Raw genomic sequence first — 27,904 nt, forward strand, 5'->3', positions numbered from 1 at the left:
TTTTCCCTGTGTATCAAAATATTCATTTCACATATTTCACCCTTTTCTATTTATATTTTGGGTTTCTACAAATATTGGTTGCATGCAGAGACAGCTACCTTGCATTTAATTACTTATATTATACTTATATTATTGTATGTACTATTACTTATATAATAATTACTAGTAGTAGTAATACGCTTAGTATTATTGTTGTTGATCGTTAATATAGGTGACCTGTGTGATTAAACCAATGAAAATATAACAATTTAAATTCACTGATTAAGTCAGTGGAAGCCAACACCCTTAATGGGTTTTGGCAGGTGACGTGGCGCCCCCACTCGTCCAAACTGTGAACTGCACCTTTGCGCGACGTATGCAGTTCAACAAGTAACGAAAACAAGTTCCCACAGATATTCGCACTCAATCAAACAAGCGCAAAAAAAAAGAAAGAAAGAAAGGTCAACGTTTTCCAAAAAAAAAAACATTCTGCCGATGTTCTGTTTAATCCCTCTTATTTTACGCAGAGAAACGCTTCTCTCTTCCGCGCTTGTTTGTTTCTATGACGCCGCGTCCGTCCAGCGGGGGACGAAAGGTTCAACTGTTTTTCGAGACTCGGTCCCTGACGAGTCACTCGGTGAGAGAGAGGAAAAAAAAAGATTCGTTCAATTTTCCGACCGTTCGTTCGATTAGGGGGGGGGGGGGGGGCGAAGCGTGGTTCTGTGAACGCGGATCTTCGATAATCGCTTTGTCTTGACGGGAGGGGGGAACCAAAATGTGCGTCACAAAAACGACAGTGACGTCATAACCTCTGTCAAAATGGGTGGATTGACGTGTGTCGTTCAGTCACATTCAACGTGAATCACGCCAAAAATGAAAATAAAAATAATAATAATGTTTTCATCCCCCCCGCCCACACTCGTTTAGCGAATCGGGAGTGGAGACCGTGCGCCAGGCGGCGTCGACCGAGTTGCGAGCGCCGCGGACTGGGGGGAAGGAAGGACGGAAGGACGCTCTCTGGGGGGCGGGACTCCCGGACGCCCGACGCCTCGCGGCTGTGTTCGACACGGGCGGGTCGTCCACGGGCCGCATCCAGCATGGCGGCGCCCCGTGCTGCTGGCGGCGTGGGCCGGAGGAGCGCGGCGGGACCCGGCGCGGAGGAGGGGAGACGGGCCCAGTTCGGAACGCGCTTCCTGGCGGACCCGCGTCAAGTCTTCCAGCACAACGCGTGGTGCGTGGAACGCTGGAGCGGCGGTCGGACGGGGCGCCGGTGCGCCGCGGGGACGGGCCAGTCAACGCGCGACTAACTGACCCGCGGTGGAGGACTGCGACGTATTTACTGTGTTGAAAAAAACCCTATTTTGATTCAAAATGATTGATTTGAAGGTATTTAAAATGTGGTACACGCTCGAGTCAGTGATCCGGGACCGGGCTAGAGCGTAAGACCGGTGGTTCCCAACCTGAGGTCCGGGGACCCTTCAGGGGTCCTTTACGAGGTCCCAGCGGGTCCCCAGCGAAATTATTATGAGTAAATATTATTATTATGAGAGTGGTAATCCGTGAGATTATTATTATTATTATTATTAGTTTTAAATCAATTACAGTGGAAACCTTATAGTGATCACGTCTGTTCGGGTCAAATTGATCCCTATAAGCGGATGTTTATTATAATCGTTTTTTTTTTTTCATTTTTTATTTCTCATGCAAATAACCATGTCACGGTGTCAATGGCTCTGCGGAGCCGGACACGGGACGCACGGGGTTTGTGTGTTTCGCCCATTTGGAAACGGATGAAAATAAATTGATCTGAAATAAAAACACTTTCCATCTGGGGAAACGGGGACGCGCGGCAGAGAGCGCTCCCTCTCCGTGGCGCAGTTACACCACTGCTCTACACCTGCCTGTGCAACGAATTATCGATCTTTAATGAAACTTTAACCTAAAATAATTGTCGAACAGGATTTAAAGTGTTTTAATGAAAATGTAAAATTGTAAGGGTCTGCTAAGCCCTGATGGGGCTGTAGCACCGGCAAGGCCAGGCGTAGCGCCCTCTACTGTAGACTAAGTAACGTCGTTTGAATTTATTTTTTCCCACATGTCGTGTATGAAAAGACCCAAAATGAACACTGATCAGACTACTTGATTACTATAAAGGAACGTTTGCATTGAAATGATTCCGTCCCAAACTCCTTGATCCATATAAGCGCTTTCCACTGAATTAAATAAAATAATAAAAAATAAAATAAAAACAGCCAGTCATTGCAATTGTGTTCTTCTGATGCTTCCTGTCCTCCTCTCCCGGCATTTACAATGATGGCTGTTTTGATCCTAGTCTCACTGTTTGACTGTCCAGACAGTACTTCATATAGACAGTATTTTATATAGACACTACTCCACAAAGACGGTAGTTCATATAGACAGTAGTTTATATAGACAGTAGTTTATATACACAGTACTTCATATAGACGGTAGTTCATATAGACAGTAGCTCATATGGCGGTAGTTCATATAGACGGTAATTCACATTGCCGTTTACCGTCCGGCTCTTCCTCCGTCAGTGGATAACAGCATTTCATCCCCAACAGGGACAACGTGGAGTGGACGGAGGAACAAGAAGCAGCAGCAAAGACCAAAGTCCTGGAAAACAGTGAACCTCTTCCTCCAGAGAAACAAGGTTGTTTCATAAAAGTTTGAAAGATTGCCCCATAGACACGAGTGATAGAGGATATATACGTTAATTTTGTGATTTTAAAACGAGTTTGAATATAATTGGCCTTTTTTTTTTTTTTTTTTTTGCCAATTAAAAACAAGGTTCACAGCACATTATCTCTTTGTGATTTACAAAATCCACAAGCCAACTCTGTCACGTCAACTGTGGAATTTCATGCTGAGTTGTAGTCTTATTAGTGTAAAATCTTCAGTGGAACAGATATGGAAAAAGATACAGACCGCATGTCTTAAATCCTTAGTACTCATCAAAGCACTTTTTAGTCACAAAGTCGTCCAGTGTTTTAGTTGAATATTGAACACCTCATATCTGGTTAAAGATTCCACTTGTGTGCTTTGTGGTTACATTTTTTAATTTAATTTGGGTTTTTTTTGCAGAGGAATATGACTGCCGGGCAAACGAGTACTGGAATAGCTTTTACGGGATCCATGAGAATCGTTTTTTCAAAGACCGCCACTGGCTCTTCACGGAGTTTCCGGAGCTGGCGCCGCGGACCGACCCCGACCACGAGTCCCACCCTGAGCTCCCAAACGCAGGGGAGGGCGCTCCACAGGACTGTCTGCCTCACATCAGTGTTGAATTCCCTGGTTCCTCCGCCTCCTACCGCATTTTGGAGGTGAGTCATAGATTGAGGGAATTCTTTTTTTTAATTTTGAAATGTGAAGTTAAGAAAAAGCTTCGGCCACGTCTAAAAAGCCGCCTGACGATGACGATAAGTCTACGATTCCCGTTTGCTGTTTTAAATTCTGGGCAGATTTAAGTATCTTGACGGTGAATTCTGGGCTTTGTTGGTGTTTGTCAGTAAAATAAAAGCGACTCCAAAGTCTCAAGGTGTGGATGATCTATTATTCGCCCTGCAGGTCGGCTGTGGTGTGGGCAACACGGTGTTCCCCATTCTGAAGACCAACAAGTGAGTACAGGCAGAGGAGCGGGTGTATATGTTGTACTTTGTCATTCTGTTTGTATTTAAAAACAAGATATTCCTGCTTGTGAGGTTTGAATGAACGCACCGTGTTGACGTGTGTTTACAGTGACCCGGGACTATTTGTTTCCTGCTGTGACTTCTCCAGAACCGCGGTGGAACTGGTCAAGGTGACACGAGCCCCTTTCACACATAGTTCCCAGTAAATTACTGGGATAACCGTTCTGGCGGCACCAGTGATTTTCACTATTCACAGTTTCACACACGCAGCTTCATCCCAGAACATTCCTGTCTCGCCGAAATATGGGGGCAAGGGGACAGTCAGTTCCTGTGTAAGATGCGACCGTTTGGACAATCTGTGTCGGCAACAGACGTACAATCTGATTGGGTTTGTTATTTTTTCCCGGCTCTCAATAGACCAGCGCTTCGCCTTCCGTCACCCCGCCCCTCCAGGACGGAGCCCGTCCCCGGACTCAATAACTCTAAAGCCACTGTGGGATATTTTTCCGACTATCTGGGTTTCTGAATCACGCCACACCCCGAAATGTAGAAGACAGGTCTTGGGTCTGAGTGACAAAGTGATAAAGACCTGTCTCCGTAGAGACTGGTTCAGTTTCTCGTCTTTGCAGCCAAGCTCCACGGTTCGGATCGACTGTTTCTTCATTCATTCATTTATTTATTTGTTTGTTTATTATTTCTTCCCGAGAACAAATCCTTTTTTAAATATTTGCACAAAATAAGCATTCATAAAGATCTCCAATTTGTGCTTAGCCAAAACCGTAGTCGGCTCCACCCTTTCAGCACTTCACGTTCACCCCCATTCACGCATGACCCCGTGCAACAAGATGTGACACAAGACGGAGAGATGCTGTGTTGATCGTCCGGAGCGTTTCAGTGACCGATTCGCCGAAACCTAAAACCCTTAACCTTCCTGCCGGCAGTCCAATCCAGAGTACGACCCCGAGCGATGCTTCGCTTTCGTCCATGATACCAGCGACGTGGCAGCCAGTTACCCGGTCCCGGACGGCAGCCTGGATGTCGTGGTGCTGATCTTTGTCCTTTCGGCGCTCCACCCTGATAAGTAAGTCGCCTTCCTCCTTCCCTGCCGCGCCCCGCCCCGCCCCTCTCTGCCCGCCCGGGCTTTTAGAGTCAACGTTCCAACCTTCCTCCACCTCCTCACCAGGATGCAGGCTTCCATCAGCAGGCTGGCTCGGCTGCTCAGGCCCGGAGGCGTGATGCTCCTCAGGGACTACGGCCGCTACGACATGGCACAGCTCAGATTCAAGAAAGGTGAGACCTTAACAGGGTTCCCGCTCTAAATTGCACGGTGAGATTTCCTGACTTCACCGTCACAAAATTTCCCCAAACTCTATATCCAAAGAAACGGGTAATACCAGGGCCATCAACATTGGGCAAAAATCATGGTCCGATATTCCTCCTGAAAAACACATGAGTTTGAATATATTTTAATACATCTATTACAATTTTAAAATGTTATAATCTGACCAATTCTCGGGCTGTGTTATTGCGCATTAGGTCCACAAGAGGGCGAACCAATACGAGACACATAACTAGGGCTGGGTATTGGTATTCAATACCTTTTAAAGTATCGACTGAAATAACCCAACACCAAATCGTATCGAAACTTCTCCAGTCCAACGATACCTGCATTCGATCCTTATCATACCCAAGTCTGGTAAAAAAAAAAAAAAGACTTTGTGTGGATTTGCTCGCAGCCAATCACCACAAGCGTCCTTCAATTTAATGCGACGTGATTGGCTCACTTCCGCAGCAGCAGCTACAACAGCGTTAAGGGAAGGGTTCACAATTTTTCAAGTCAGGTTCTGCTGACATACTGCCTTTTTTTAATGTTAATTGTCAGATTCAGATGTGTTTTTCTTGTCTTCTTTGTTTTTTGTGTTCTTTTACAATTCAAATAGCATTTGATGATTGAACCATCATTTCACAGCACTAGTGGTCTGTCTGTGATCAACGGACACATGCATGGAAACCTTGTTTTAATAAAATGCAACATGGAGATTTATGGTTCCCATGGCAGGGTGCGCCATGACATTCCGCTTGGAATCAAATTCCCCCGTCTTTGCAGACGTCCATGATTTGTGAGAACCTGTTTTCAATTCCATTTAAAAAAAAACAAAAAAAAAAAACTTGAAACACCAAAAAGTTGATGGTTCGTCTGAGTTTGAACCAAATGAAATGGGTTTTTTCTTTGGTCGTTCTAGGGCGATGTTTGTCCGAAAACTTTTACGTCAGAGGTGATGGGACTCGAGTCTACTTCTTTACTCAAGGTATTTCTTTCATTCCAAGCTCTTGCGCCTGCCCGTGTGTACATCTGTCTGTCTTTGCATAACGCATGCGTGAATGATTCCCTCCGCCAGACGAGCTGCATGACATGTTCACCGAGGCGGGGCTGGAGAAGGTGCAGAACCTGGTGGACCGACGGCTCCAGGTGAACCGCGGAAAGCAGCTCACCATGTACCGGGTCTGGATCCAGTGCAAGTACCGCAAGCCCCGCAGTGACCGGCGCGACGAGGCGTGAGGCCCGGCGGGACCGTCCCTCCTCAAGGACACCGGACAGGGCGGAGGCCGTCCTGGAGGAGCGGCGACATTGGGTTGTGGAGGAGTCGCGGGCCTTACGGCGTCTCGGCTGCCGGACTCTTGAGAGCCGTTGCCACGGCGGCCTCGGAGTGGCGTCTCTCGCTCGAAAAAGACGGAACGAGTCGGTTCCTCCGGAAATGTGCTTGGCGCTCTCATCACGATGTTGATATTCATCCTTGAAGTGATTTGTCACGCTGGTGTTTGAAATTGAATGATGGAATTTTACGGAAAACCTCATGAGCCTTTCTTAACTTTTTTTTTTTTTTATTGATTTTTTTTTTTACTTATAAATAAAAATGAGAAGGGGGGGCGGCGGTTGTAATTCACAAGGTGCTACCATGTGTTTTATTTTATTTATTTTTGAGGATGTGGTCAGTTTCACCGGCACGCACACGACTTATAATAATACCACTTTACGACTTAAAACACGCGAGACGGCGCTGGCCGCGGTGCAGAGCATGGAGAACACCTTCACCCTCATACCATGCATGCAACGTAATGTTTTTAAGACAAAAGAAAACGATTCATCTTGGGGGGCCACGGGGTGTGCATTCAGTTAGTATTTGATATTGGATATAATGTATTTGTGGTATCAGCCATAACAACTCTAATATTAAAGTATTAGAGGTAATAGTGTATGTTAGATATTTGTATATAGTATATAGTGACTATGCACTGAACCTTATTGTGGTACGTGGTACTGTGTACAGTAGTGGAGGGTCCACACACACACATCATGGGGCCCGTTCGGTACGGGGGTGGGGGGAGGGTGGGCTCTGTTCCGCGGGCGCTCCGGGGGCAGCGTGGACGCACCGAGGTGAGCGGTGGATCCTGGACGATCTCACGAGAAAATGTGAGATTTACACCCGACTGTTTACATTAAAACAACATGAGATCCCGACGCGATCGATCCGGATTCAGCTGAAGCGACCGCACCGATCGGAACGTCATTTTTTGTTGTTATCGTCATAATTGTTATAATTCTAGTGCGACGGAGGTGACGGGAATCGCAACTTTTTTTTGTTGTTGTTTCGATCGACCGTTAAAAAAAAATAAAAAATTAAAATTAAAAAAAAATAATAATCGGATCCGACTTCATCTCATCTCGCACGGGGGGGAAAAGTGAATCGCTCCGGCGAAGAAAATCATTTCCACCGGAGGAATACGCGTCGGGCAGACGGGCTGCTGGCTGCTGGCCTCGGGGAGAGAGGAATGTGAATCCGGGCGGGAGGGGGGGGGGATCTCCGCTGTCGAGGAGCGCAGTAGAAAGGCGGCTCCGGGGACACCGGAGGCGGGTTTCCGAGGCCTCGGGAGGGGAAACGGCGCGCCGTAGTCCTACCGCCATCCCAACCCCGCGTCCGGATCGCGGGCCAATCGGTAACGCGAGGGCCGGGGATTCGGATGAGGCCTCGCCTGGGAGTGTCTGCCTAGCGCCGGGGAGAGACAGCAGGAGGCGGGTTGCCGGGGGCAGTAATTCGCCCCCCCCCCTCGGAGGACCACAGAGGAGATATATTACAGTAAGTGGGGTTATTGGTGGATTGTTTGTTTGAGGAAGAAAACGCGAGGCTTTTGTGTGTTTGTGTCCCGAGTCCAGCCGCCACCTGAACGTGAGGCTAGCCTTGGGTTAGCCGACATGCTAACGCCATTATTCCCTTATAAAGTCCACGGCGGTTAACATACCGACTGTCACGCCGAAACTGTTCGACATATTCGGAAGTAATTTAAAACTTGGCAGCCGACCCACATCCCATCTCGTCCGGGCATCGACAGCGATACTGGGCAGTATCAATCTGTTAGCTCTCATTAGCTCAATGGTAGCGTGTGGCTAACGCCGCTGACAGGATGGTTAACCAGCTAGTTTACTTATAATTCACCGGTGGAACAGTTAATTTTACTGGTTACTTCAGTTTGGCCCTTTTAAAGCCCCCTCTTCAACCCATGCGAAACCACAGATTTAAATCCAACCGTTCAGCTAAACGTAGAACGTGTGTATATTTTATCTACATCTCTGTCTCGATGAGAGGTGTGTCGTAACCTTTTTTTTTTTTCTTTTTTTTTTTTCTTTTAATTATTATTTTACCTCCGAGTTAAAATGCCAATGGCCTCTCGTTCTGACACGGCCCCGTGTTTTCAAACTCACTTTTCAAATTGCATTCGCAAGTTTCACTGTTTGTGACGTTGGACTCCATCACAACTTCAAGCCCCCGTACAGTGCAGTGCTGCGGGGTCGGAGCGCCGTGACTGGCCCCACATCCATCTTACAAGTACTGGACGATCCCCGTGTTTATCTGTTCGATTCCGTGTTTTCATCTCGGTTTGCAATCACGGTGTTTGTAAATTTGGGCAAATTAATAAGTCTTGGGGGGGTCTCTACATGGTCCGGGTCACATAATTGACAGTGTTTGCTAACCCGTGTACCTGCCACGGACCACGAAACATACCACAAACATCTATGACCGTGCTTATTATTATTATTATTATTATTGTTGTTGTTGCTGTTATGATCTGCTTGTAGCCTTCACTGTCAAACTTCGGCGGGTTCTGATGAACACAGATTAGTTTTGCAGACCGTAACTGATGGTTGAGTGCGTCAATTTTGATCTTGCAACACAAGGACAATTCCCGGTGTTTTCCCGGCTTTTGAAATATGTCCACGGCACAGCGGTCGGGGGAACAACCTCCGGTGTGGCGTTCGCCCGGAGGATCCTCGGGGTTATTGATGAGTCATAGCGTCATCATTCCTCTGTCCATAAAGGTGGCGATGGCTGTGACTCATCAGGGAGTAGTACTAGGGAGCGGTCGGTCACACCCATCACCCCAAAAAATAAAAGACACAGGTTTGGGCGTTTCGACCTCTCCTTAATGTTTTCCGTTTCCGCCTTCGCAGAGATGATGGAGGAACTGCACAGCCTGGACCCCCGGCGGCAGGAGCTGCTGGAGGCTCGCTTCACCGGGGTGGGCGTAGCTAAGGTTTGTGGGGCTGTGGAGGTGCGGCGACAACGTGTGCAGATCGCCCCTCTTGCTTCTCTTTGTGCCCCCCCCCCCCCCCTCTCTCTCTCTCTGCCCACCTCTGTGCGCTTTTACCATTTGGCATGGGATGAGCTTGGCCCGGATTCCCCCCCTTTTTTTATTTTTCTCTCTCTCTCTTCTCGTCTCTGGAGAAAGCTCAGCTACGTCTGTATTCTTTGGCTGGCGCGGGTGGCGTCCCCCCCCCCCCCCCCCCCGGCTTGTGATGCAGGGGCGCTGTACGCGGTGAGGGGCGGCTGCCAAAAAAAAAGGGCCACAGACAGGACATGACATGAGAGGAGGAAGGGGCGGGGGGGGCGATCTTAACCAGGTGCGAGTGGCGTCCGTGTGGGAGGAGGGTGAAGCCGCCCTTTTTTGGGGGGGGGGGGGGGGGCAGGTGATCTTGGAACGAGGAGCAGGCGGCGCTCGGTGCCAGGGGTGGGCCCCGTGCCAGACATAGGCAGCGCGGAGCCCAGAAACATGGCATGGCTGCTGCCTCCGAGAAAATGGCAGCTCCCCTCCCACTGAGGCATAATGCCACGGCACCCCCCCCCCCCCCCCCCGATGATGAGGGATGCAGTTTGGGTGGAGTGGTGGGAAGGGTGGTGCGTCTGCAAACTGCGAGACAGAGATGTGCGGTGGGAGTCTTAAAAAGCCCCCCTGATATCATGTTTAATACCTGTGTATTTTTCTTGACATTGAGAAGCCTTATTGCTTGACTGCATTTAATATCACCAGTGAGGTCATCAGGATGGGGTGGGGGGTGGGGGGTGTAGAATACTAAGTTAAGAGCTCGCAAACCAAAACCTCGGCCCGCCGCAGCCGACCCCGTGAACGGTTATAATTAAATACGGGTTAAACGGAGCTGCCCCCCCCCCCGGATCCACCACAGCATCCCCCACCCACCCCCGCCCAGACTTTGCGGAGGAGGTCGGTTGAGACGGCGGCGGAAGTGAGAAGGCTCTGTGAACGACATTATCTAAAGGTGACGACTTGCCTGACGTTCAGCCATTTTAGGAGGGTTCAGCGAGGGAGCGCCGGCGTGCTCCGAATGACTAAGCACCCTCCCCTGATTGGATGGCACCTGCTGAATTCTGATCCAGTGCGGATTCCAGATCCGCGTCTCCTTGTCAGGCTCCAGATCCCTCCCTCCCTCCCTCTCCCCTACCTTCTTTTTTTGTGTGTGTGTGTGTTTGCCTTTTTATTGTATTGAACTTTTTTTGTGTGTGTTTTTTTCCATTCTGTTGTTTTTCTTCGTAACAGGGTTCAGGCCAGAATGAGTCATCTAATCAGAGTCTGTGCAGTGTGGGTTCTCTCAGTGATAAAGAACTGGAGGTGAGTCTTGACAACCGACTTCCGTCCACTTTGCCCTCATGCACGTGGGGCTGGATTCACCTCTCCGTTTGTTTATTTATTTATTTTTCGTTGCCGTTTTGACAGACGCCGGAGAAAAAGGTAAATGATCAGAGGGCGAGGAAACGCAAAGCGGATCCCTTTGACAGCAGTCAAGGTGAGATTGATTCTTCACACTTTCGGGGCCTCCCGCCGCGTTGGGTCCTCCCCTAATCCCCCCCCCCGCTTCTCTGTTCCAGGCAAAGCAGGGGCACGGGGACACAAGATTAGTGACTACTTTGAGGTGAGCGCCCCTTAAATCATTCCATCTTTGCTATTTCAGGTTTTGGCCTTCCCAGCGATGTTTATGACATTTCAATTCTCTTTTCAAACAACCCCCTCTGTGTCGCCGCGTAAATTTCCGCCTTTGTTCCCCGATGCATCGCTCCCCCTCCCCCCCGAAATCGGCTGTCTCGGCGTTTCCGACTGACTTGCTGGCTGTCTCTTCTGTCTTTTGATGTGCAAGTTTGCGGGAGGCAGCGGTCCTGGTACCAGCCCCGCCCGGGGGATCCCACCAGTGGTCCGCTCTTCCCCCCAACATTCCCTCTCCAACCCCCCTGTCACGGTGAGCATGCTGGCTTTGCTGCCTTGTCGCGCCCTTCCGCCTCTCAGCGCCTGCTCTAGCATTAAACGCCTCCTCCAGTGTTTCTTTATTGTTACTGAGGTCTTTGTATGTATGTACTTCCATTCCGTGGTCACCAGACCCCCGTACATTTCTGACAAATAACTTGAGTTTAGCACCAGAAGTTGAAAACAGCACCTGGAAAAAGCGACCTTTGATGATTAGCTGACACACAGCTCCGAGTGAGGCTTTCTACGTAGAAAAAACCCTCTCCCCCAAAACTTTAGTTTGAGCGGTCGCTGCGTTCACTTTCACTCTCCTTGATGCTAAGTGTTGGTGAGAATGGGCTTCATAGCTGGTTAGCCTAGCTGTTGCTAACACATGAAATTTAATTCCTAACTGCACCGCAATTCCTATTTGGAGAATAATGGAGGTAGGCTTCAAGTTTGCCTCTTGAGCGTTAATTAACATTACAACCGACACCTTTTTGGAGTACTTGACGTGTGCCATGAGATGGCTGTTTATTAGGGCTGAACGATCAGTCAAATTCAAACAGACATCGCAATTTAACAGAGCGCAATTTTCCAATTGCGAAGCCTGCAGTTTATAAAAATGAAACGACGACGCTCCCGATGGGAGCGCCAACGATGGGATGGCAGCGATCACCGTGTCAGAACACGGGTGTTTTTTTTTCAATTTAATTTTACATTCCTAATGGAATGAAACCATGCGTAACGGGGACACTTCCTCCGTGACCCCCCCTCATTGTTTTAACCCTCCGCGCTGCCCCCCACGGTGAGACCCGGTGCTCCGGCCCCGGCCACGGTGCGCTATGCACACCTAGAGGGTCTGGACAGAACCTCTTCCAGAATAATGTGTCTGTTTGGTATTTTTTGTTTTTTAATTTAATGAGCATCAAGCTGTCCCTGTGTGCATGTGGACGTATGTGCGCAACATTTTTACAAAAAATAATTCAGTTCTGCTGAAACACTGCATATTTTTCAGATGTTGATTTTACAAGGCTTGAAATTAAATCAGTCAGTCAATATTCTGCTGTGATTGAAGGTTTTTCCTTTTTACAATTCAATAGTTGTACAAAGATATGTCATTCATATCAATTTATGTCATCATAACACCTGGCCTGCATGAAAGAGCAGTTTATATGTTGTCTATCTAATGTTGTGTTGGTGGTACTATTGAATGATTTTTCACGGCGGGCTCCATATCATTGAACTGGGTTTGTGTTTAGCCTTTTGTTGTTGTATTTTCCAGGTGCAGCAGGGAAGTCCCTCCTCAATAAGTTCAGCTAACACAGAGCACTCATCAGGATCCCTGAAGCCCGTCACGTTGCACTTGTTCCACAAAGCCACACAGGTACGTTCCGCTCTTTACTGGCTGCAGTCGTAGCTGTTGGAACGCTTTCTGTGCTGCATGCAGCAGGAGGCAAACTTGGATACCAATTAACAGTAAAACATGGCATCACTGCTTTTTTTTTTTTTTTTTTTTTTTTTTTTAAATAAACAAAACAAAAAAAACAACTTAGCAGGGCATACGTTCTGACCGAGCGGTTGTGTACAATGTGGCTTCGCCCATGCAAATGGAAAAGTACACTCTCAGCAAGATCGGGAAATGGCCGTTTGGGAATCCCCCAAAAGCGTAGTGAATGGGGGGAAAAAAAAAAAAAAAAAAGATTGGAATATAAAAAAGTTGTGAGAAGACTTGGAGTTAAATGTATGTTTTGTCATCACTCTCCACACATACCCCGTACAACAGTGACATTTAATTTAGATAAAGAAATGGCAGCTTGGTGTCTTGTTGGATATTCCTTCAGCAGCTTTGCATGCCAGGATGTCAGGAGTTCTGCCCCTGTTTACTTCCAAACAGAGGCAGATTGGGTGGGCAGAGATTGTGAAAGAGATGTTCAGGTCTCACCACGGTTCCGTGGGGATGAAGTCCAGGTTTCGGCTGGACCTGTCAAAGACTCGCCAACTTTTCCCAGCTCGCTCTGTCCTTGTCTTAGCATTTTTGCTTTAAGGGTTGTACTGAAAAGTGACTTCTCAACCCGGTCTTCACGTCCTTTGTGTGCACTGGATCAGATTTGGAAGACTTGACTTCCGTGCCTATTCTGGATTTTGCCTTCTCGTCTGTAGGGACTGGCGGCTGCGAGGTAGGGCTGTACGATTTGTCGAATTCAAACCAACGTCGCAATTTAACAGAACGCAATTTTCAAATCGCAAAGCCTGCGATTAAGAGCCATCGGGGCACATTATGCGAATCAGTGTGTTTTTATTTTACGTCCCCTAATGGAACGAAACAAGTGCGTCTGGAACGAAACTGCCGCGTGCGCTGCTGGCAGAGCCCGGGACACCTGTAGAGTCTGGACGAAGCCTCTTCCAGAATAATGAGTCTGTTTTGTTTTTTGTTTTGTTTTTACCTTTTTTGTTTATTTATTTATTTTGGGGTTGTTTTTTTAATTTAATGAGCATAAAGCTGTCCCTGAGCACACAGGGCGGTGCTCCGTGTTTGTGGATGCGCGTAACATTTTTATAAAAAAAAAAAGGGGGGGGGGGCGTCATTTCTGCTGAAACACTGCAAGTTTTACAAATGTTCATTTTCAGATTAGAACTATTACAAGACTTGAAGTTCAATCCATGAGTCAATATTCTCCTGTGATTGAAGGCTTTTCTTCTTACAAATCCAGTAGTTAAATAAAGATATGTTATTCATATCAATTCGTGCATCAATATTCATCTCATTTCATCACAACACGTAGGCCTGGCCTGCAGGAAAGAGCAGTTTATATGTTGTGTCCAATGTAGTGTTGTTCTTACTATAGAATGATTTATTGCTTGTGTTTAGTGATTAATACAGAAGATAAGGAACTTAAAAAAAAAAAGAGCATACTAAATCGCAATTGCAATACTGGTCAAAAAAAAATCGCAGTTCGATTATTTTCTCAAATCGTCAGCCCCCTACTGAGAAGCCAAGCACCCATTTAATGATGCAGCCACTACCGTGCTTTACATGGAGAATGATAGTGGCCAGAAGCACTGCCTGTTTTTAGCTAGATTCAATGGGTCTTTTCAAAGAGGCATATTTTCCTCTGTGAGCCCTGAAAGCACAGTGTGACACTCCGGCAGACACATTGTCAGGTGTCCAGCACTCAGAACCGGCTTCCTTTTGCCCTCTCTACCAGAAAGGCCATGGTGAAGTGCTAAAGATGGTTGACCTTCTACCAGGATCTCTGATCTCCATAGAGGAGCTGCTTACCTCTTGGTTTCCTCCCTGATCCAGCCCTATCTAATCCCCTGTCTCACCCACTTACTCAGTCTGACCAGGCCAGAAAGAAATTAGACAAAGTCTTTGTATAGTTTCACAGATTTCCGGACGTTTCCAGACAGTTAATGGAGTACTTCTTAGTATGGAGGCAATACTGAGTACGCACTCAGGTTTTGGCTAATACTGAGCACCAGCAGGTATATATGGAAATATTTAGTTTGTGAGATTGCTGATTTTAGAAACTGTTTATTGTTTTCCATGACTTGTTTATTTGTTGTTTTGTTCAAATGACCTGTCACCTAGTTCCAAAAATAAAACTGGCTGTATGTGTGTCACTTTTGAGTACGGGTGCATGAGCACAGTGTGGCTGTCTGTCCATCTCTGCCTCATAGTTTGGATTCCTGGCATGCACTGTGAGCTGTGTAACTTGTGGGTCTTTTTTATTTATCTCAAATGTGATTAATTTGCCACCGGTGGACTCTTAAAGTTATTGGGACATATTAAGGGTGATGAAAGGAAACGCATCCAATAAGGATAGTTCTCAATTTTGAGTGTTCTGGCAAACTCTCAAATCCCCATGTGGCTTAGGTACTTCAGTTTCAATTAAATTATATTTCCAAACATTTCTAAAAGCACCATTTCACCTCAAACTACCTCATTCTGCATTTTCTGTCTGGGGATGAATGAAGTATTAGCTCTATCTATACTTGCTGCCATTACAGGGTATTCAGTGGATTGGTGACAAGAACACAATGAATCCATTTCATCATGTCTTCTCCAAATATTATGATGTGCCTTTCTTGCATAGGGACTAGAGAGAGTTCATATTTCTCACAGTTTCAATGTGTTATCTACAACTTTACTTGCTGAAATATCACTGGTGTCAGTGTGACACTACAAACAGCTAACACCAGCAGTCAGACAGGTATATAAACAGTGGCATGCAGGGGTATTATATTATATTTTCCTCTTGCAAATAATGGTGTGTAAATGGTGAAGGACCTGAATGCTTTGTGTTTTGTGGTGTGTCTCCTTGTGTTGGTTTCATCTAAACTGTCTAATTTGGTGGTTTTTTTGTTTTTTTTTATCCTAACTCTGCCTTGTAGTCCGACCTTACCATAGAGAAACTAACAGCAATGGAGAACAGCAAGAACTCCGACCTGGAGAAGAAAGAAGGAAGAATAGATGATTTGCTGCGGGTACTAATCTCTCTGCACCTCCACTCCATTCCACACTGTTTATCCTCTGCTCATGTCCTCCGCCTTGGCTCACCCCGCGGCACGGCACCACCTCGGCCCGTTATTTGTCCTTGCAAAAGTAGGCGCTTTTGTTCTGGCTCTGATGTGGTTTCTTAGTAAGCTCGCTCGCTCGCCGATCAAAACAACATCAATTTAAAGGAAATATAATTTCATCATCTGCTGCTGCCTGGCGGCTCGCTGCAAAGCACTGAAAGTCTCTGATGCAGGAGTTAAGATGGTGACTGCGCAGAATCACAGCTAATGTGAAAGATTGCTCTATTTTAGACTCCATCTGACTGCCCCTTTAGAAGTCAACGCGGCTAAAGCATTTTCGCGTTGGATCGATGCAACATATTAATGTGTCCACATATCTGTCACCACAAAGAAACTCCGCCGATTTATTTCAGTGAATTCTAAGTGAATTCTCTGACTGCCGAAGACTCCATTAAAATAAATTTGGTGAGAGACGTCGCTGCCGCGAGCGTCGGTGTGGCCGAGGCTGTGTTCATGAGTCCTGTCTACAAGCGCACACGAGTTATATCGGCGGGCTTTAATTGCGATTTTATCGAAGTTTGTTTTGTGTCTAAACAGGCGAACTGCGACCTGCGGAGGCAGATCGATGAGCAGCAGCGGATGCTGGAGCGCTACAAGGAGCGACTCAACAAGTGTGTCACCATGTCCAAGAAGCTGCTGATTGAGAAGGTACGCTCCGAATGCTATGTTCAAGTTCAAGAGATTATTTGTCACATACATATTGCTATGTTGAATGCTATGTTGAAAGCTCCCAGAAATGCTCGGCTCCCCTTTAATTTGTCGTAATGTGTGTGTGTGTGTCCGCGTCTGGCGTCGCCTCCAGTCAAAGCAGGAGAAGATGGCGTGCAGAGACAAGAGCATGCAGGACCGTCTGCGACTGGGCCACTTCACCACCGTGCGACACGGCGCCTCATTCACGGAGCAGTGGACGGACGGATACGCCTTCCAGAACCTCATCAAGTGAGCGGCGCCTCCCGACCTCGGTCCGGCCACGAAAAAACGCCCAGTCCGCCCCCCCCCCCCACTCACTTTTCCCCCTCTGCCCGTCTCCAGGCAACAGGAGAGGATCAACTCCCAGCGAGAGGACATCGAGAGGCAGAGGAAGCTGCTGGCCAAGCGCAAGCCTCCCTCCATGGCCCAGACGCCTCCGCCCAGCCTGGAGCAGAACAAGCGCAAGAGCAAGACCAACGGGGCGGAGAGTGAAGCGTACGCCCGCTCCTTCCTGTGGTGTTGTTTTTGTTGTTTTGTTTTTTTGTTTGTTCCTCACCGCTCCGTTCCTTCCCAGGTTGTCGCAGGCGGAGTACCACGAGCAGGAGGAGATCTTCAAACTGCGGCTAGGACATCTGAAGAAGGTAATTCGACCCAGCTTAACCCGCTGACACCACCCATCCCAACATGCTTGCCCTACCCATCTGAACCTATTCACCCCACCCAGTTTAACCTACTGACCTCACCCAGTTTAACCTACTGACCTCACCCAGTTTAACCTACTGACCTCACCCAGTTTAACCTACTGACCTCACCCGTTTCAGCTGACTCACCTCACCCGTTTCAGCCGACTCACCTCACCCGTTTCAGCCGACTCACCTCACCCGTTTCAGCCGACTCACCTCACTCGTTTCAGCCGACTCACCTCACTCGTTTCAGCCGACTCACCTCACCCGTTTCAGCCTACTGAGCTCACCCGTTTCAAGATTCAAGAGGTTTATTCGTCACATACATATACATACTTTCATACAAAGATGCAGTGAAATGTAATGCAACGGTGACTACACACAATATGTCCTAGGAAAATTTCTTTCTACTAGATCAACTAACTGATTCCTAAAATGTAATACAGTAAGTTGAATACTTATAGAATTAAATAAAAATATATAAAATAAAATGGAATAGATAATGGGAATAGGCTTGCGTATATGGGATAGACTTATGTATATGAGAGGCAATTATGTGGTTACACATATGTGCATTAAAGTGGCATGTGAATAAAGTGAGGTAGTGTTTGTGGGATAATACAGCACAGTATACAACAGTACGGCGCAGCAATACAGTATCACCGAACAACCCTTGCGGGAAAAAACTGTCTCTCTGTTCTCGCTGTGTGACTGCGGAGGTGCTTGCCTGACCGCAGCAGCTGGAACAGCCTGTTGTTGGGGTGATGAGGATCCGTCATGATTCTGCGGGCTCTGCTACTACACCTCCTGGTGTATAAGTCCTGCAGGGAGGGGAGGGTAGTTGCAGTGGTACGTTCAGCTGAACGCACCACCCTCTGCAGGGCCCGCCTGTCCTGAGCAGTACAGTTCCCAAACCAGGCAGTGATGTTGCCTGTCAGGATGCTCTCCACTGCTCCAGAGTAGAAGGACTTGAGGATCTTCACCGAGACCCGGAATTTCCTCAGCTGTCTGAGGTGGTAAAGACGCTGCCTCGCCTTTCTCACCAGAGTGTCTGTGTGTACAGTCCATGTTAAGTCCTCTGTGATGTGGACTCCCAGGTACTTGAAGCTGCTCACCCTGTCGACAGAAGTCCCATTAATCACCAAGGACATGTGCGTCCTCGATTGTAATCCTCACCTTAAGTCCACAATCAGCTCCTCAGTTTTGCTGATGTTCAGGTGTAGGCTGTTGTCCTGGCACCAGAGTGACAGGTCAGCCACCTCCTTGCGGTAGGCCTTCTCATCGCAGTCGGTGATCAGGCCCACGACAACGGTGTCGTCAGAAAACTTGATGATGGTGTTGGAGCTGGACCTGGCCACACAGTCGTGTGTACAGGGAGTACAGTACGGGGCTGACGATGCAACCCTGGGGGGATCCTGTATTCAGGTTGAGTGAGCTGGACATGTGCTTCCCCACCCTGGCCACCTGGGGCCAGGCTGTGAGGAAGTCCAGGATCCAGGCACACAGCGGAGTATTCAGTCCGAGCTCCTTCAGCGTGGCAGCCAGTCTGGCGGGCACTATGGTGTTGAAAGCTGAAATGTAATCGATGAACAGCATTCTCACTTAGGCCCCCTTCTGGCCATCCAGGTGCATGAGCATGGTGTGCAGTACCTGGGAGACCGCGTCATCCGTGGATCTGTTCTGACGGTATAGGTCCAAGGTGCGGGGGAGGGAGGCGCAGATATGATCCTTAATCAGCCTCTCGAAACACTTCATGACCACCGAGGTGAGGGCCACCAGACGGTAGTCATTCAGGCAGGCAGGAGAGGCGATGTTCGGGACAGGAACGATGGTGGACCTCTTGAAGCAGGACGGGACCACTGATTCAGCCAGGAAGAGGTTGAATATTGTCGATCACAGGTTTTCACTACTCGCCCAGATATGCCGTCTGGGCCCGCAGCTTTCCTGGTGTTCACCCGCATCAGAGCGTTCCTGACCTTGTGCACAGACACTGAGAGTGCGCGCTCTTCCCCAGCGGTGTAACTCCAATTAGCCGGCGAACTAGCGGTGCTGTTGGCAGACTCAAACCGCGCATAAAAGGAGTTCAGTTCGTTGGCTAGTAAGGCGTCTACACTCATGGCTGGGGAGGAGCTGCTCTTGTAGTTTATCGTCCGCAGCTCCTCCCACAAGCGTCTTGTGTCCCCCCGCTCCATCTCTAGCTCCAGTCTCCCTGTACATCCGTTTAGCGTCCTTCACCGCCCTCCGCAGATTGTACGACGCTGCTTTATAATTGTCCATATTCAGCCTACTGACCTCACCCATTTCAGCCTACTGACCTCACCCATTTCAGCCTACTGACTCCACCTATTCCTCCAGTACTTATTGATCGTGTGGGCTGTTGTCATATGTGAAATGTTTTTTCCAGGAGGAAGCGGAAATCCAGGCGGAGCTGGAGAGGTTGGAGCGAGTTAGGAACCTGCACATCCGAGAACTCAAGAGAATCCACAATGAAGATAATTCCCAGTGAGTTTGTGGCCAACGCTGCCCCGTTGTACCGTCTCCCCCGTCGAGTCATTTGAAACTGTTTTAGTACAATGACATTAGGATTGTGAATCGATGTGAAGAAAAGCTTGTTCGCCAGCCTCACGACAGCATCGTGCAAATATGGCATCAGAGAGTTCTATTCCCCAAACATTAAGTTCAGAACAGCAGACTGGACCCAGAACAGTACAGCATCTCCATTAAAACAGGAAGTTGCATCAAACAGGATAAAGTGTACAGGAAAGTAAATGTCAAAGTTTAGCCAGGAACTTAGGAAGTAAGTTGTCCTAAAAAGTCTTGTTTGTCCCTCCCTCCCCCTACAGATTCAAAGACCACCCCACGCTTAATGATCGCTACCTGTTGCTCCATTTACTGGGTCGAGGAGGCTTCAGTGAGGTTTACAAGGTGGGAATGAGAAAAGGCCGCGTGATGTTTTTGTATTTTTTTCCTCTTCCCAGACCTGCTGCGTCGCTTTGCTTTCTGGTTTTCTATCAGGCTGCACTGAAGCTTTAATGTCAATATTTTCAACCAATCATAGTGACATACAAGTGTTCCACCCAGTTTGTGTTCTTTGCTCTGTTATTACAAAGCTCTTCAAGGAGAGCGAGAGAGAGATCCAACTTTTAGAGTCTATTTATTTATTCAAAGAGGACCTATTATGCTCCTTTTCACCAAGTTAATATATTGTCCCCAAAACATGCTTTTGAAGTTTTATTTTGTTGAAAATACCACTGGGATTATGGATTCGAGCCATTCTAACATGTGTCCAATCCCCAGCCTGTGAAATGGGCTGTTTAAGTGGGAGGAGCCACCCTCCTGAGGCCCCTAGTTCTGTGAGCCAATGGGGTTTGAACATGTCTTCCGGGTTTCCTTGTATTTAGTCCGTGAATCTTCACTGATTTTACTTATCAGTCCAACTAAAATCTGTTTTGAACAAATTCTAGGCAAGACATAAGCAATGCAGTTGCTGAGTCTTCACTCATTAGATCTACAAGCCCTCATTTAAAAGTTTGTTCCAACTGTCACCGCAGTGTCTGGAGCACGACAGAGCTAAGAGCACCGCGGGGTACGGCGCTGCCTGGGGCGTATTTGTTTCATCCAATTATGGAAACCTCGGGTGGGAATCTATGGTTTTGTTTGGGGAAACAAATGTTATTATCAATTCTAATAGTGTCCGTGTACCGAGTGTACGTAGTACTGAGACACAAAGCTGAACGGCTTGTTTTTGGACATAGTGAATAAGGAACAATCTCACTATTGTGGGAACTGAATTGCAGTGGTAGTCCGTATGCACAGCTGTCCTCTATCACGCGGTGTATTTTTCATTTACATACAACCAGATATACCCAATGAGACCAAATTATGAGAAAATTTGATTACTCCGATCACGGATATGAATTCAAAATGATTGGACAACAATGTAAAAGATATTTAATAGTCAATTTTTTTATTGTGAGCATCCATGAAGGAAAATCATAATTGGTAGGTCAGACAAAAAAAAAGAGGTGGGGAAAAAAAGAAAATTGCTATGGGTGCATCTCTAGTTGGTAAAGATGTTCGGTAACTTTACATGATGATACATTTCAAGGGCTATATCCTAATGAGATGAATGTGTATACTGTATATAGTTAGCGGTAGTAGCTCACATATGATGTGATGAGCCTTGTTACGAGACGCTTCGGTGTGAATAACTGGAGTCATTCAGCTGCAGTAACTCAAAACCCCACGGAGACTCTGTTACGCTGTTGTGGTACTCTAAATATTTTCCCAAGGTTGGCAGGTCTGCGTTACCCAGTGATCGAGGCAGTCCCTTACCTCATACAAGTAGGAAACTAATGGAAATAAATAGATCTAAAATAAAATCACTGTTTATATTTGTTTTGGCCAGAGACACGGGAACCGAAACGCTCAGTGGACTGGAGATGCTTCCATTACACAGTGAAAAAGGACAGTTCCTTAACTAAGTTGTCTTAAATAAAATAAATAAAAATAAAAATAATAATTGTTCCGTACAAGCAGGAAGCAAATGAATATAAATACATCTGTCTAAACTGCTGGCTAGACAGTGCAATGGAGAGGGAGTGATACACGCTGTGTACGGTGCACCGCTGAGGAGAAAAACTCCAGTCAAATTCTTATTTTCACCTTACATATTATTATAACTGTGATGATTAGAATGTTATATATATTTTAACATTCAATGTTATTATACTGCTATATGTGAGTGCAACATGTCTCCTCCCATCCCATACGACACTTCATTCATTAAGATCCTATGTGTATTTCTGAACAGATTTGTCATTCAAATGTCTCTGTAATCTGCAGAAGTCTGATTGTTAATTCCTTGTGTCAATTATTATTATTATTTTTGTTTTTAGCCACTCAATCCAAGGTTAAGATTTGAAATGTATGTGTCGAGTTTTCGCTGCCTACGCCACCTCGCTCAGTCGTTTGCGAAAGAAAGTAGGCTATTCAGTACGATCCTGCAAGTTATTATGGAAAGATTTGTCATTCAAAACAACGCAGAGTTAGTTGACATAAGCACCTTTCCCACTTGCACTGAAAGCTGTAAATGTACTGGTAATGTTCTGTATTGGCGTTATGTGGGAATGGGAGCCGGTCTCCATGTTCCGTATAAGTTGTTCGGTAAATTTCCCCACTCTCGAAGTAGTATCATTTCCAGCAAATTGCCAGTACGGCTGTGAATGGAAGTATGTGGGAATCTGAGAAGTAACATTGACAAAAAGGGATAAAGCATAAATAGTGGAGTTTTTACAAATATTTATTTCATACAAATATTAAAAAGATGATTGTTTTTGGGAAGGAAAGAACATTTGGAAAAATGGTGTGGACCTCGCCTGCAAAGACAACACTGTCACACATTGTCTCGACGGAGACAGATCTTTTGTTATTCTTAATTTTTTTTTTCCTTGTTAAAAATGCAGCTCAGATCCTAGACGTGTCTTTTACGCTTGGGGCACGGTGCGGGGACATCGGTTGCCCGCCGGTTGCAGCGGCGCCGGAGGGAGTCAGCGGACACTGAGAGAGGGTGTAGGACAGGTTGAACATGATCACGCTGGTTTGATAACCTTAGGGTTATTGGGGACGGGAGCTCTGTCCCCGCTCCGCCAGCGCAGAGAACCGAGACCGTCCGGGGGAGACGGGGAGCGAAGCGCTGGTCTGTAAACCGAACAGGTTCTGTTGCCTCGCCTCACGTGATGTGCGACACCTCGCACCATGTATCCATAACAGTCATCTATGTGGGAACAGTCTCCATATGGAACTTTTCTGTAAAGGAGGCCATGTGGCCATGCCAGATATTTATTTTTTTATCTGGCAATGTTACAGATTCCATGTGGGAAAGGGGCTTTATAAACAGCCAACATACTAAGAACATTTTGGTTTTAAACCGGGCTCGGGCCCATAAATGCAGCCGACGGGATGGTGCTGGCCTAAAACAGTACGTGCACGGGCTCCGGTCGGCTCCGGTCGGGTCGGGCTTGTTGGTGTTTTTTTTCTTTTTGCCCTGATCTAAGCTCTAGTGTGCACTGATATTCACAGACCGGGTCCGTGCAAGTGAGAGGGTGGGGCAGCCCTACTCAGATTTAAGTTGAAATAGTAAAAAAAGAAAATTGAAAATGAATTTGCGGCGGTCAACTATGATATTGTGGTGAGTGGCCACAGATTAATCAGTGTAGGGGAAACACCGCCGTGCATAACGGGGAGGAGAAATCGCCTCCCGTGTTTTGCGTCATCTGGTCGGCCTTTATACCGATCACACTATTCAGAACGAATGTCGGCCGATGGAGCACCCTTAAAAGTGATGAACTTCAGCTGGATTCAGAAGGATGTCTCTCACCTGGACACGTCTTCTTTCCAGGCCTTCGACCTGACGGAGCAGCGCTACGTCGCCGTTAAAATCCACCAGTTAAACAAAAACTGGAGGGACGAGAAGAAGGAGAATTACCACAAGTGAGTGTCGCTCCCGTTCTCTATTTTTTTTCCCCAAAGCTGTGACTTCCTGTTTGTTGCCGGTGACTCCCCGTCGGGTTGCTTTCACACCACCGCAGCACGGATTAAATCTGCAAAAAAAAAAAAAAACACCTACACTAAAACTGAAAGAAACGTTCACTTCGAAATCAAATGCCTGGTGTGTGTTCCAGACATGCATGCAGAGAGTACAGAATCCACAAGGAGCTCGACCACCCTCGGATAGTCAAGCTGTACGACTACTTCTCACTCGACACGGACTCGTGAGTACTTCATAAAAAGTCGAAATAACCTCCTATCTCTGAGTACGCATTGTGATTTAGCGGCGTCCCGTTGACCCGGCGTGTTTGACAGCTCGCGTCCTCTTTTTAAAAACGCCTCCGCCCTCGAGCCGCTCTCATCAGCTGGATCTCCGCCTCCTGCCGCGCTGCGGTCGGTGCTTCTCTGCTCCTCCGCTCCTCCCAGGTTCTGCACGGTGCTGGAGTACTGCGAGGGCAACGACCTGGACTTCTACCTGAAGCAGCACAAGCTAATGTCGGAGAAGGAGGGGCGCTCCATCATCATGCAGATCGTCAACGCCCTCAAGTACCTGAACGAGATCAGACCGCCCATCATCCACTATGACCTCAAGCCCGGTGCGTCTCACTATGACATCATATCCACTCGGGCTGGGAGAGGAGACTGAATATTGACTGTCATTTTGGTTGTCGTTAAATGTCGTCTTTGGGGCTTTGTTACAGTGAATTAATTTTCTGAACTTGGTAGACGTTCTAGCTCTCCTTGGTCATAATATCCACGTTAGGGGACATATCTTGAAACTATGAATAGTTATGTCAAAGCTATTGTGGTATTTTAAATTTGGCAATATCACCCATCCCTAACATCCACTCATCAGTGAAACCTGTGTGTGGATGCAAATTTTAACAATTTAGAGCAACTCCACCAAAGCTCCATTTCAGCAAAGGCCTAACCAAAACCCCAGACGATAACTAGTCTCATATTGCAACGTCGATATTAAATCGCTGTATGGCACAGCCCTACTTCCAGTTCGTCGATACACAATCTGCTTCCACCGCTGTTTCAATACATTAAAGCCCAAACCCGCCGATGCGGCTCTCGCGGTGCACTAAAACAGGAGGTTTGTGCTGTGCGTGTCAGGTAACATCCTCCTGGTGAACGGAACGGCCTGCGGGGAGATCAAAATCACGGACTTCGGTCTCTCGAAGATCATGGACGACGACAGCTACAACTCAGTGGACGGGATGGAGCTGACCTCGCAGGGCGCAGGGACCTACTGGTGAGCCGCCCTGTCAGCGCTTTTATTTTGATTTTTATTTCAGTCCAACACTGTTGACGGACGGTGAAACTGTCACCTGCTGATTGTGCAAATCGGCGAGAAATGTGAAATGGAAAGAAATGTAACGTATTGATAGAAAGACCGTAAAGAGAAATCAATCTAGTTAATCAAAATATAAGGGTGTAAAAAAAAACAATCTGTTATTATTTGTTAAATGTCAACTAAATTTGATGGCCCTCTGCAATTCCTTCACGGGCCCCAGTTGCGGACCACAGTTTGAGAACCTGCTGTAACCAATGCACCAGCTACCACATTATTAGATATTCAGCCACTCTGCCACTTTGGTGTTGCCGTGGCAACCTGGAAGATGAGTCCCTCGGTGTGATGGTGTTTGATTTGGGCCCTCTAGGTATCTGCCCCCAGAATGCTTTGTGGTCGGGAAGGAGCCTCCGAAAATATCCAACAAGGTGGATGTCTGGTCCGTGGGAGTCATTTTCTACCAGTGTCTGTACGGCCGCAAGGTGAGAGAGAGAGAGACGCACGCACACACACACACAGACACGTTTAGTGGAAATCCATAAGGTAGTCTGTGCTGGGTGGATTACTCTGCAAGTCCCAGGGAAAGGCGGACCCCGCCACCAACACTGGAAGCAGCGTGTAGAGCAGCACACACCCATAACACAAATATGTTGAATGGCTGTTTGTTATGGGAAACGGTATAAAGTGCCAGATAAAACCATGTGTCAAAATACGCTTATTTTGTGTCATTTTCAGTACTTCCACTGAATCCACATTTTCTATCTCTGCCCCCCTCCTTGCAGCCCTTCGGCCACAACCAGTCCCAGCAGGACATCCTGCAGGAGAACACCATCCTGAAGGCCACTGAGGTGCAGTTTCCCCCCAAACCAGTGGTCACACCTGAAGCTAAGGTACTGGGAACCCCCGTCCCCCCCGTGCTGCCCTGTTTTGCACCTCCCGTTTCTATGGTGACAGGCTCAGTTCTCCCTGTGAAATGCTTGCTTGTTTTCATATTAGAATTCTCAAAAAATATACATTTATTTATTTATTAATCCACATATTTATTTATTTATTTATTTATTTCAAATTTTTAATAGTTGAAAAATACTGGAACATTTTGGAACCGAAGCCTTGACGCCTCGAATAAAGAATTGTATGCGATCCAAACTCAATTGTGCCGCAGCGCTTCCCCTTCACGCCTGTGCTATAAGTGCTAAATATTCATATTGTAGTTAAGGAATTATTATTATTTTTTTTAATTTTAAAAGGTTTTGTTTTTTTTAAATATATATTGTTATATTGTTTAACCCCCTCCAGGCCTTCATAAGGCGCTGCCTGGTCTACCGCAAGGAGGACCGCATCGACGTGCACCAGCTGGCCAGTGACCCCTTCCTCATGCCCCACATCCGCAAGTCGGTGGCGTCGTCGGGCGGCTCGGCCATGGCCGTGGCCTCCACCTCCAGCTCCTCCAACAGCAGCGCCTCAAACTGAGCCCGCCTCCCTCCAACACGGACTGAGCTGGCCAATGGGAGCGCGGCGCCCCGCAGGGTTCGAGAGAGAGACGGGCGGGATCCCCCTCCACCCCTCTCCCTGCTCTCCCACCAGACGGCGTTGTTCCGGGGGGGCGCGGAGGTCAAAGCCCCCCGGGCGGAGCAGGGAGCCCCACCCCGGGCCCCGCTATGAGATTTTTACTTTGTTTCTATTTTCCCTGTAATAAAACAAGAGAAAATAAAACGCTTGAACTTGGACAGACGGACAGATGAGCTGTCAAAGGCCCTGATTCCGTGCATCCGACACACACACACACACACACACACACACACACACACACACACACACCCACACACCCACACACATGTGCATGAACTGCTCTGGTCCACAGCAGCCTGAGTCCCCAAGTTCTTTGTTTTGCACTCAGTCCCCAGAAGCTGGAGAACCTGGAGGAACCTGGAGGAGAGTCTGTGGGGCCCTGGAGGAGAGTCTGTGGGGCCCTGGAGGAGAGTCTGTGGGGCCCTGGAGGAGAGTCTGTGGGGCCCTGGAGGAGAGTCTGTGGGGCCCTGGAGGAGAGTCTGTGGGGCCCTGGAGGAGAGTCTGTGGGGCCCTGGAGGAATCTGGAGAAATCCGTGGGGGCCCTGGAGGAATCTGGAGAAATCCGTGGGGGCCCTGGAGGAATCTGGAGAAATCCGTGGGGGCCCTGGAGGAATCTGGAGAAATCCGTGGCGGCCCTGGAGGAATCTGGAGAAATCCGTGGCGGCCCTGGAGGAATCCGGTGGGCACCGGCGGAATCTGGAGGAATCTCGGGGCCCTGGAGGAATCTGGGGGAACCTGGAGGAACCTGGAGCAGGACGCTCCACAACCCAGGAAGTGGCTTCGGATGAGGACGCCATGAAGCTACTAATCCCTCTCCCATCCTCCTCCCATCCGCCTCCCGTCCTCCTCCCATCCGCCTCCCGTCCTCCTCTCCTCCCTCCCAACCCTCGTCAAACTCCTGTGACCAAAGCTTGTAACTTCCAGTAGGTGGCGGCGTTCCACCTTCACTTTTCTAATGAGTCCAGTTACTTGATATGAAGTGGAAGATCTTGTTGAATGATCCCTTTTACACTTTTTTTTTTTTTTACTTTTTCAACATCACCAGTTAGATTGGTGAAAAGTTCATTTTTTCAAGTTGCCTTTAATTTGAGTTGTTATTGTTTTGATTGGCCCCCTTTCCATAAACACACATATTTATTTAGTTATGTTTGAATTTGTTTGAGGTTTTTTTTTTTTTTTTTTTTTTTCTTCTTTCTTTTGCCAATAAAATGCAAGGGACCGGTTCAGCTAATGGGACCTTCAGGGGAGATTGGGCGTTAGCAAAGAGTTGCATAAACCATTAAATACTATTGGTTAAAGTTTGTATTTTGTGGTCTTGGATTTTTATTAGACTTGGT

General features: G+C 47.5%; 1 protein-coding gene across 3 annotated transcripts; it reads left to right on the forward strand.

Moving 5' to 3' along the window:
- Window positions 1-1,048: 1,048 nt before the first annotated feature.
- tlk2 (tousled-like kinase 2) lies at window positions 1,049-27,809 on the forward strand. 3 transcript variants are annotated; one of them, XM_080009500.1, is made up of 28 exons: window positions 1,049-1,210; window positions 2,565-2,653; window positions 3,085-3,323; window positions 3,568-3,617; window positions 3,739-3,799; window positions 4,571-4,710; window positions 4,813-4,919; window positions 5,873-5,938; window positions 9,136-9,218; window positions 10,518-10,589; window positions 10,695-10,764; window positions 10,847-10,890; window positions 11,113-11,211; window positions 12,481-12,582; window positions 15,594-15,686; window positions 16,317-16,427; window positions 16,582-16,718; window positions 16,812-16,964; window positions 17,044-17,110; window positions 19,557-19,654; window positions 19,996-20,077; window positions 23,553-23,644; window positions 23,836-23,925; window positions 24,128-24,297; window positions 24,821-24,959; window positions 25,369-25,480; window positions 25,781-25,888; window positions 26,295-27,809. In XM_080009500.1, the coding sequence occupies exons 1-28, from the start codon at window positions 1,077-1,079 to the stop codon at window positions 26,466-26,468; spliced, it is 2,982 nt and encodes a 993-aa protein (XP_079865626.1). In that variant the 5' UTR covers window positions 1,049-1,076; the 3' UTR covers window positions 26,469-27,809. The 3 variants fall into 3 exon arrangements, with proteins under 3 accessions (XP_079865626.1, XP_079865624.1, XP_079865625.1); XM_080009498.1 differs by lacking the exons at window positions 1,049-1,210; window positions 2,565-2,653; window positions 3,085-3,323; ... (3 more) ...; window positions 4,813-4,919; window positions 5,873-5,938 and adding an exon at window positions 7,532-7,765; XM_080009499.1 differs by lacking the exons at window positions 1,049-1,210; window positions 2,565-2,653; window positions 3,085-3,323; ... (4 more) ...; window positions 5,873-5,938; window positions 15,594-15,686 and adding an exon at window positions 7,532-7,765.
- The last annotated feature ends 95 nt before the right edge of the window (window positions 27,810-27,904 follow it).

The sequence above is a fragment of the Zeus faber genome (genome assembly GCF_960531495.2).
Source record: "Zeus faber genome assembly, chromosome: 11".
Lineage (NCBI taxonomy): Eukaryota > Metazoa > Chordata > Actinopteri > Zeiformes > Zeidae > Zeus > Zeus faber.

What these genes read in the sequence shown, in the direction of transcription:
- tlk2 (XM_080009500.1), top strand. Translation starts at nt 1,077, where the DNA reads ATGGCGGCGCCCCGTGCTGCTGGCGGCGTGGGCCGGAGGAGCGCGGCG. An exon ending in GCTTCAGTGAGGTTTACAAG is followed by an intron (nt 20,078 to 23,552) that starts GTGGGAATGAGA and finishes TCTTCTTTCCAG; the next exon opens with GCCTTCGACCTGACGGAGCA. An exon ending in TTCTCACTCGACACGGACTC is followed by an intron (nt 23,926 to 24,127) that starts GTGAGTACTTCA and finishes CGCTCCTCCCAG; the next exon opens with GTTCTGCACGGTGCTGGAGT.